The sequence below is a fragment of the Barbus barbus genome, assembly GCF_936440315.1.
Source record: "Barbus barbus genome assembly, chromosome: 49".
NCBI lineage: Eukaryota > Metazoa > Chordata > Actinopteri > Cypriniformes > Cyprinidae > Barbus > Barbus barbus.
The window spans coordinates 16,257,948-16,268,582 of NC_136727.1; the positions used below are offsets into that span (position 1 = coordinate 16,257,948).

General features: G+C 43.0%; 1 protein-coding gene across 1 annotated transcript; it reads right to left on the reverse strand.

Annotated features, from left to right (window-relative positions):
• Nucleotides 1–2,041: 2,041 nt before the first annotated feature.
• LOC306867301 (cell death-inducing p53-target protein 1 homolog) lies at nucleotides 2,042–7,872 on the reverse strand. The gene is made up of 4 exons (XM_079412904.1): nucleotides 6,640–7,872; nucleotides 6,326–6,409; nucleotides 2,901–3,039; nucleotides 2,042–2,752 (listed from the first exon to the last, which is right to left on the reverse strand). Exons 1-4 carry the CDS (start codon nucleotides 6,782–6,784, stop codon nucleotides 2,647–2,649), a joined length of 474 nt encoding a protein of 157 aa, XP_079269030.1. The 5' UTR covers nucleotides 6,785–7,872; the 3' UTR covers nucleotides 2,042–2,646.
• Nucleotides 7,873–10,635: the final 2,763 nt, after the last annotated feature.

A 10,635-nucleotide genomic window follows, 5' to 3' on the forward strand; every position in this document is an offset into this window, starting at 1 on the left:
TAAGCCTTGTCTGTGAAACTGGGGGATTCAGTATTAATATGCAATATTTATTTTTTGTCATACTGTGTATCTCTAGATTATTACATAACCGTTTAACCAGGAGTTTATTTAGTTCTATATATGCAGTACACTGACTCTGCTACAAGGAAACAATAATAAATAATAATAAAAATAATAATAATACAAATATGAGTCTTAAGGTGGTTTATAAATGAGCCACAAACCAGCGTGGTGGAAAAAGATGATGAAACCACTTCCTGGTGTGTCATATTTCCAGTGTAACCTCCTTAAAATAGAAAACACACACACTAAACAAAAAAATCTTAACAAACAAACAAAAAACATTGATATATGAAACCCACGTGCACTGTTTTTTGTGATAAATATGAAAGCACTCTGACCAGCTTAGTTTATGAGTCAAACAGAAACCTGTTGTGGTCTGAGCTTTATTTGTGTCAACGTAGCACAGAATTCAACTATGAACGTGTTTTTTCCTGTTGGGTGAACAAATAGCACTTGTTCCTAATAGTGTGTCTATTAATGCATGTGTGGTTGATTAGTTTGTGAGTATTAAGTGGCTAAAGGCAAACTTAAATAGGGCCCTACACAGGTGAGTATCATCAACAATGATTACTAGGCACAACTGAGAGCTCTTGCTAATGGTTGACCCCTGGCACCTGGGAGGAAGATTGCAGGCAACAGACATCCTGCAATACTGCTGGTCATGGCAGGAGTGTGACCTCTAGTGGATGGAGGAAGTATTGCTGGCTAAAGTCTTACAAGATTAAATTGCAAAATAATTAAAAGACCAATAGGTCTCACTTTACAATAAGATCTCATTAGTTAAACTTAGTTAATGCATTAACAATTGATGTCCTCTCTCTGCAGGATATCTACCTCAAACGCTGCAAAAATAGAGCTGTTAAAATCATCAAGGACTCTAATCACCCTGGTAACCGTCTATTCACTTTGCTTCCATCTGGTAAGCGCTTCCGTAGCCTGATGGCAAAAACTGAGACTTAGGAGGAGCTTCTTCCCCCAGGCCATCAGGCTCCTAAACTCTAACTCTGTGTCATAACATCACTTGACTCCATGTAAATAGCACCATATCAATAAGCTATTCATAATTTTTCTCTACCTCATATTGCTGCTATTTAAATACCCTGTACAACTTTTTTGCACATTATTTTTGCACATTCCTCTTATTACTATTTAAGTCAACAACATACTGACCTGCACATTTATATTTATATTTTTTATCTTATCTTTTATTTTATTCTTTCTACTTTTCTTCTCTTAATATTTGTATACTTTATAATTGCACTGTCCTTGGAGCGGACCTGACCTACATTTCACTGCTGGTTATACTCTGTATAATTGTGTATGTGACAAATAAAAACTCTTGAATCTTGAATCTTGAATTAACAATGAGCAAAAGCTACATTTGCTACATAATATAACATCAGACCTGTACGTACATAATTGTCTATATTATATATTGTGTTTTTGCTGTTGTGTACATTGCCTATTTGTATATTATTCTTTATTATCATGTGTCCTGTCCTGTTGCTGTCTTTCTGTTGCACTGTGGAGCTTCTGTCACTATAACAAATTCCTCGTATGTGTAAACATACTGGCCAATAAAGCTCATTCTGATTCTGATTCTATTTTGAAGTGCCCACGATAACAATACCGTGCATATTCATTTTTGTGATATATAGCATTACCGAAAACTGGCACATGTCTAGTTTGCACCAATCCTGGATTTCAGGTACCATGAAAGTGGCTTGGCTTTTAGTGGTGTTCATTGCCATAGTAACTTGCACAGGGCAGGCTATGTTATGGGTTAGAGATCTCAAACTTGGTAAGAGATCCCCCCCAGTTTCTCTTTCTCCAAATTAAAGTCGCTATATTGTAAAAACAAAAAATTAAAATTAAAGTCTGGCTTTAATGATAATTACTAATGATAGTTATTTTATATTATTTATGTATGGTTTATATAATTATCATATGATTTATATCATTACACACAAGCAATTTTAGATTAACAATTGTTATAAAGCATTTATTTTAAAATGAATAATAATATACACAGAATCAAAATATGTCAGAATTAACAGATAATGCTTTAAAAGGTTTACATGACCTTATCTCTATCGCTATATAATGTATTATCAACTATATAAACTAACTTCACAAGTTTCACTTGTGACTGCACTAATAGAGCAAGATCATTTCTTTTATTTGGCCTCTTTCACGGACAAGTACTTTCTTCAGTGTAAATGTGTTTCAATTATTAATATTCTTCAATCTCTTATAGCAAAAGAGGTTTGGATCTCTCTGGCTCTCTCACAAGAAGTGAATCAAACTTGATATGTGTTGCAAGGCATGTGATTGGCTGTCACACATTCATGAGCACATGCTCCACAAACTCAGGATCAAAGCCTGAGTTGACAAAGAAAGTTGATCATCAGCATCATGGTACCAACAAAGCCGGATTAGAGTGGTTTGGTTTTGTCAACTTGAAACTAATCCTGTAACTCTGAATTTGTTCAACTACCATCATAGTACAGGTCCCAGTACTGTCCAGATTCCGGTGGTAAAGGTTTCTTTTTGTCTTGCGGATTTTCTTTGCTTCAGAACAAACTACATGCGTTTGTGCACATAGACGAGGGTTTTGCAGCTTGGGCAGCGATGCTCTACATCCTTGCAGGAATCCACACAGAATGGAATCAAACAGCATGGCCAGATCCTGGACAGAAAACAGAAGAATAGTGTTATTCAGTTTAATATACTATAGTTGGTTAGTGGTTCATTCATTCAATTCAGCAAGTGGGATGTCCTTGCAAAGTGGACCAGGCACTCAGAAAAAGTGAAAATATGGTGAATACAGTTCTTACCCCAAAAAGCCAAGACCTCCACAGATGGCCCACACCATCAGGCCACTGACATATGTTATCTCTGTGACGACCCGCAGCTGACAGTGAGGACATGTCATCTGCCCCGGGACATCAGTCAGACATGGTGACACAACTATCACTGCAGTTACATGAAGAGACACATATAATACGATCATAAACCTCTAATGTACAGATTCATCATGCGAGAGAAACGCTTGTTTTGTTTACTGTGGAGAAGTGCTGATATCGCGTTTCATTCTGTATCGTGTATCTTGTCAGTGTCTGCGCTTGCTTGGCCATTTGTTGTGGAAAAAAATAAGGAAAGTGTGTCCAGCTGAATTCAATTAGTATTTTGTTAGACTCGTTGTGCCGCGGGGCTAGTGAAGGAGGGTAGTGTTCAGAAGGGAAGGGTCCAGGGAAGGGGCGGAGTCCGGTGGCCGCACGCGCTCCCCTCTCGGGGCCGGGAGCGAGTGGCGGCGGCGTCTCTTGCGCGGCTCCTTCCATCTCCTTCCCGGCGCTTCTGGGGGATTCGGCGGCCCGGCATCCTGGCCCGTCAGCCGCCTAACGGGTGCGGCAGTCCTGCTCGACGCACCCTTCCTGGACCCACGAGGACACCAGCGTGCATGCACGGGGAAGAGACCGGTCTCCCGAGGAGAGGCGCGCTCGGCGTTTAAACGGCGGCGGTGATGAGGCTCTATTCACGTCAGGTGCGCCTCATCACACGCCGCCAGCCCTGCGTGTTCAGCGCCCCTCCTCTCTCACACACCCACTCCCGTCGGGAGCCTGGTGAAGGGCGGCGAATACGGGACGGGGTGGTGATGATGGACAGGGGGGAGGCAGCCGACTCGTCACAATGGGTATAAAAAAAGCTTAGTTTACCGCAGCAGCCGTCGCGTGAAGGCCTCCTTGTGTGAAGACTGAAGAGTGTAAAAACCATTGACTCTACCGTGCGACTCCACCGGTGTGGTCCTGTGGCTAATTTTACACAATGATTACAAAAGTGGTCTCATTTTTAAAAAGGTTTCTATTTAATGAAAAAATACCCTTATTAAATGAACTATTATTTACAAGTTTTTTAGTTTTTTTTCCTTTTCCTTTTGGACAATATTGATAATTAAACAATATTTTGCTGAATGTGTTTTTGTGCTGGCACCTGGTTTAGGCTTGTCATGGATAAATAAATGACAATAAAATCGCCAAGTACATGACAGCAAGTCCCTGTTTTAATAAACGACTTACTGAATCATTCATATCAAACGATTCCTTCAAAACGGCTGATTCAATTGACACGAAACAAGTGAGACCATCTAAATGGAATCACTGGCTCACTCGATTTGTTCAAAAACTGATTCATGGAATGAAACACCGTGTTGCTATTCACTGTTGTATAAAACTAATAGCACATAGTGCACATAATAGTGCTCGTGCACATGTGTGTTGATGTACAGAAAAGTACAGTGCTTGTGCAATGAATATAAAAAACGTAAAAACTCATACATTGGTATTTTTTGTTTCATTGCTGGAATTATAAGGGCATTCTAACTGTATTCCAATAGTCTTCATCGCGCAGTGAATGCTTTTGGAGTCTCGAGACGCGTTTTTTTTTTTTTTAAGTTGGATGTCAGCTCTCCTATCGTCTCGGGCTCTCACAGTCACACACATTATGTCAGGAGAAATTCTTTAAATTCTTATCAAGGAAAAATCATACCTTCTGTTGTCTTCTTTTTAAAGAACTTCAAAAGTTGCGCTTGAACAATTTTGCGCGAAAAATAAGGAAATTGCTTCTTCTTGTGAGCTTGTTAGAGTACTGAGTTCTGATTGGCCAATCGCCGTTATTTAGTTCGTAAATGATCATAAGTAGAGAATTGTAACATTTCATGTACATTATAAGTTTTATGTAATACACAAAATTGATAATCCAAAGGGAATGGTTAGGGGGGATGGTGGTTTTACAGAGGGGATGCGTTTTGTCATTTTTTTTCCACCAGGGGGATGCCATCCCCCCGCATCCCCCCTCAAGTTGAGCCCTGTATATATACATATTATATGTAATATAAATAAGTTGCAGGATCAATAGATAATGCTATTTTAAAAATGACTACATGTGATCTTACATGTTCAAGTCTCAATCGCTATATTTTCAACCATATAAACTAACTGAACAAGTTTCACTTGTGACTGCACTGATAGAGCAAGATAATTTATATTATTTGTCCTCTTTCATGTGTCATATGACGTTTAAATTTGTCATATTCTTCAATCTCTTAACCTTTAGCAAAACCTTTAACCTTTAGTTTTGAATCTTGCTGTCTCTGTCGCAAAAGGTACATCAAACTTGCTTTGTGTTGCAAGGCATGTGATTGGCTGTTCTCCACTGATGTTACACATTCATGAGCACTTGCTCCACAAACTCAGAATCAAAGTCTGAGTTGATGATCAGCATCATGGTACCAAAAAAGCCGGATTGGAGTGGTTTGGTTTTGTCAACTCGAAACTAATCCTGTAACTCTGAATTTGTTCAACTATCATCATGGTACAGAACTCGGGTTCAGCGGGCTCACAAAGCTCGATATAATTGTTCTCAGAGTTGGAACCAGAGTTTGTGATTAACTCTGGAGTGTATGCACCTGAAAGTGTGACGTGTGCAGCAAACAGCCAATCACACAAAACGTGGAGAGCATCAGCAAAGCGTCAGTTGGATTTAATTCTGGTGAGAGTCAGCGCAATTTTCGGCTGAAGATTAAGAAATGTCGTAATTAAAAATTTAATGAATTTAAATGCATTTACAGGGCAGGAATAAACACTTCTGCTACAGTAAAAGTTTGAGAAGGCAGCAGAAATAAAACATATGACCATGTAAAGGAATAAGCTGAACTTAATTTAGAGCTCAAAAGGAAAACATACAAGTTATTAGTTGGGTATATATATATATATATATATATATATATATTATACATACAAACATACATGTATAGCTTAAGTAACTTAATTACATTTAAATGAAAAGCTTAAAATGAATTGCCACTTCATATAATAATTATATAAATATATTATATGAATTATAAATAATTATAATTAATATAATATAAATATAAAAAATAAGTAGCCGCAAAAGTCAGGCAATTTTTTCTCTAAAATTCTTTGAATGTAAACTGCTTTAATTTTCAGTCCATCAGAAATGTAACAGTTTGCTCACAGCTGATTGGTCCAGTTTGGGTTTACGATCTCTAACCCAGAATAAAACCAGCAGGGTAGCTGTGTAGTTTAAGTTACAATGGTGACGAAACCTACTCAAAACCAACCCACCTTCTTGAGCCTGAAAACTAAAACTAACTTAAAACCAAAACCGGCTTTGTGCAATAGGCCTCTGGTGTTTAAAATTAGACTGAAGCAGAGTGTCATTGAACTAGGGTTTTTTTGCTCACCTGGAGCAGGTGCAGCAGACTGGACCGTCTGAGTTACAGTGGAGAATATGACAGTGGGCTGTGGGTTGTAAACTGTCATTGGAGCTGAAAGAGAGAGAAAAAAAACGCTCATTATGAAAACCTACAGAACCAACCTGGCTTCTTACGTGCCCTTTATGTGTTGTTGATTCTTTTACAAGCTTTAAAAATGCTTCAGACTTGAGATGAAGGAAATCTTAGCCTGTAAACTTTTGGTTTTTATGTAAGTGTTATACTGAAGTGTTCTGGTTGTCATTTAAACAGAGAGCCCTATAACACAAGATATCAACACTCACCAATACCAGGCATAGATGAAGACTGGACTGTTTGAGTTACGGTGGATGAAGACATGACTGGTCCTTGTACAACTGGTGCTGGGTAAACTTTAGCCATTGGAGCTGCAAAACAGAAAATCATCATCTCCAAATGGTGACACAACATGAGAGTCAGAACTAACTAGCTTTTCTCCAAGCTCACTATCAAATTGCAAATGGAAATAAATTAATAAATTTCTGCCTCATAAGAAAAAAAATCATGCACTGGTAAATCATAAGTATGAAATTAAAAAGTCACAATTATGAATTAAAAAGTCTATTTAGAATTGGAAATGGATATAAACTGCATGATTTGTGTCATAAATATGAATTTTATCTCATGCAAGGGCGATTCCAGATCGCGTTTCAGGTTGTGTGTTCGTCCCTGCCCTCGCTATATTACGAGTGGGGACACACACGATCTGTGCGTGGTCTGCCTGGGTGCGGAGCATGCGGCATCGGCTCTCGAGGGAGCCGATTGCCCTTATTGCAAGCGGCTGTCGCTGCTTACACTCCGCACCCGGAGGGCTCTCTTCGAGGAGGGAGCCTTCACGCGCTCTCCACGCAGTGTTGGTCCCGCTTCTGCCGAGGCAGAGCGGCGGTTGCACTCGTGGGGCTCGCAGATCTGGCGCCCCGTCTCTCGTTTGGAAGCGGTCTCTTCCCCCCGAGACGAGGGCTTGACGCTGCGTCTTTCTTCCTCCGAGGAGGTTGATGTGACGAGCGTTCACGAGGTTTCGCCGCCTCTTTCGCCCCAATATGAGAAGCTTTTAGAGGTGGTTACTCGGGCAGTGGCCAAGCTTGACATCAGCTGGCCCCCAAGAGAGCATCTGAGCTGCAGACTAGCCATTTGGATAAGCGTTTTCGGCGCTCGCGGCCGCCACCTCTACACAGGAGCCTTCCGTTTTCCCCGATCTCCACACCGAGGTGTCGAGATCGTGGGTGAAACCTTTTTCGTCCCGACCATTCATTCCCTCCGCTGATTATTATGGCAGCGTTAGGGAATTGAATGAGCGCGGGTACAGGGTGATGCCGCCAGTCGAGCAGACTCTTGCGAGCTATCTGTCTCCCTCGACGGCATTGTCTTTGAAGGCTCCTGCGCTGCCCACTAAGCCTCTGCGTACAACATCTTTTTTAAGTGGGCAGAGGGTATGCGGCAGGGGGCTGCTGGGTGGGCGCAGCGTCCTCCGCATACCAGCTCCTCGCGCAGGGAAGCGCAAAAGGTCCTGACGGGCGAGCCCCAGGACCGTGGAGGGCGACCCCTACTGGGCTGGAGCGGCTTACACTGTGGTACACGGTGACCGTCTCCCCCCGGTGCCCTCCGGGGACTTGTCTGCCAACCCTGCCGTTGTTCCAGGGCGCAGCTGGTCCCAGCGAGTGTTCATCTCAGGTTTTTCCGCCCGTAAGCACAGCGGACCCGAGAAACTCGCCTCAGCCGCCAGATCACGCGTCTCCTTCCGGTGCGCTGCATGGAGACAGCGGTCTGGCCGCGTCTCTTATACCAGAGATCAGTCTTGAGAGACTGATTCCCTTAGTGGATCGTTTGGCAGCCTGGCAGCGACTGCTGAATGTGTCTCGTTGGGTCCTGCAAACCATAGCGAATGGATATCGCATTCAGTTCGGCCGACCGTTCAACAGGGTTGTTGTGACTGCGGTCCGCCCCGAGCAGGCTCTGGTTCTGGAACAGGAAGTCGTTACTTTGCTGAGGAAGGAAGCCATCGAGTTGGTTCCTCCTCACGAAGTTCACAGCTTCTACAGCCGGTACTTCATTGTTCCAAAGAAGGATGGGGGGCTGAGGCCCATACTGGACTTGCGTCTGCTGAACCTCTCATTCAGAAAACTGAAGTTCAAGATGCCCACTGTCAAGCAGGTCGTCTCAAATCAGGTCCGAGGACTGGTTTGTCACGATAGATCTCAAAGACGCCTATTTCCATGTCTCCATCCTTCCTTCTCACAGGAAGTTCCTGAGGTTCGCTTTCGGGGGCAAAGCGTACCAGTATTGGGTTCTTCCCTTCGGCCTAGCACTCTCACCCCGCACTTTCACCAAGTGTGTGGATGCGGCACTGGTCCCGTTGCGACTGCAGGGCATCCGCATACTCAATTATATCGACGATTGGTTGATCCTCGCTCGATCAGAGCCGCTGGCGATTCGGCATCGAGATGTCATTCTCGCCCACATGAAAGACTTCGGGTTAAGACTAAACGCCAGGAAAAGTGTGCTTTCTCCAGTTCAGAGAACCACTTATCTAGGCGTGGTGTGGGATTCGACCACGAAGCAGGCTCGGTTGTCCCCTGCTCGGATCGAGTCGATCATCAGCATGGCGAAAGTATTTCTCTAACCCCACGTGGGGTATGTACCTAAGGTCCCATCGGTCGTACCACAGCCAGTCGTACTCCAGGCCTTCTGTCCTCCTCCCTTCAGGGAGCCAGACCAGGAGAAGCACAACTGTATGTGTCCAGTGAGAGCACTGGGCACGTACATCCACAGGACATCCCTGTGGAGGAAATCGGACCAACTGCTTGTGTACTATGGTCCCCCTAAGAGGGGTCTTCCTGCTACGAAGCCCACTCTTAGCAGGTGGATATTGGATGCCATCTTTCTGGCATACGAGGCCTCTGAGCGTCCCCCGCCGCTGAGAGTCAGAGCGCACTCGACCCGAGGTGTGGCGGCCTCCAAGGCCCTCTGGGCAGGTGTCCCAGTTCAGGACATCTGCAACGCTGCTGGGTGGTCCACGCCCCTGACTTTCGCCAGGCTCTATAACCTCGACATCCGAGCCACTCCAGGCTCGTCCGTCCTATCGTCCTGACACCAGGCAGGGACTTGTCAGTCTGGCGGCGTTGGTATCTCGTTCCCAAAGCGTCTCTGGAAGGGAACGTCTCAGGTTACGTATGCAACCATGGTTCCCTGAAGGGAACGAGATGCGGCGTCCCTTAGACACACTTCCGGCATCCCTGCCCGCGCTTGCTTCATGACTTGGAGCGAATGCCGGCACCTCCGCACGTGCTTTTATGCTTCCTGCTTCGGACTGATTACACCTGATATTCAGAGCATGGTCACGCTGAAGGCATTCCCAAAGCGTCTCTGAACGCAGCGTCTCGTTCCCTTCAGGGAACCATGGTTACATACCTAACCTGAAACGATTTCTTGTCATTTTAACATCAAAAATACAACCTGAAAGCAATTAATATGGATTGAATAGCTATACAGGTTTTTTTATGTTAAAATTACAGAAATGATCATTCTTTATATCAATGTCAACAGTCAGAATAAGTCTATTTAAATGTAAAGATATATATGTATATATTTTATCTGTCGGCGAGTCATGCTCTGAGTGACAGGTGAGCCAGCAGAATGTGTTTTCGGGGGGAAAAAAATGTGATATTTGTATTTGATATTTGTGAACATTCTAAAAGAGAGTTTAACGGGTTTTACGGCGCTGCCAGCAGTTAACTGACATGCATTTAAGCACTGCAATAAAATGCACAGACTGCAATAAATAGAAAGTACGGTGATTCAGGTAAATTAGGCCACTTTTGACATCGACATTTACCTGATTTCACCTATCTTGTTTGTCAATAAATTAAACCTTCCCTACGTAACCCAGATTTTTTTTTTTTTTTTTTTTTTTTAATGAAGCGCCTGTTGCAACATTTTTGCCAACATGATAGGTCTATGTGAAATCCAGTGGGGCTAAAAAGCCAGTTCAGTTTCCTGTGTGCAAACATTTTATAGATAAGTTGGTTCATATCGCAGAAGTTTGGAAATCAAATGCCCGATGAGAGGCACGATAAAGGTCAATGCTCTATACGTTTTTTAAGTTTTGCAAAAATGTAGGTAGAGGCACGTTGTTCCAATGAGCCTTGAATATTGCTAAATATCTAAAGTTTTCACATAACAAATATCCAAACATCACAACGTGACAGTGGAAGCCCATAATCCAACGTAGGCTAAACGATATGATCCCCATCTTTTTCAATCTA

Coding starts and splice junctions, on each gene's coding strand:
- LOC306867301 (XM_079412904.1), bottom strand. CDS start 6,784: ATGTTGTGTCACCATTTGGAGATGATGATTTTCTGTTTTGCAGCTCCA. Junction 6,410..6,639: donor TTCATCTATGCCTGGTATTG/GTGAGTGTTGAT, acceptor TCTCTCTTTCAG/CTCCAATGACAGTTTACAAC. Junction 3,040..6,325: donor GTCTGCTGCACCTGCTCCAG/GTGAGCAAAAAA, acceptor ATGTAACTGCAG/TGATAGTTGTGTCACCATGT.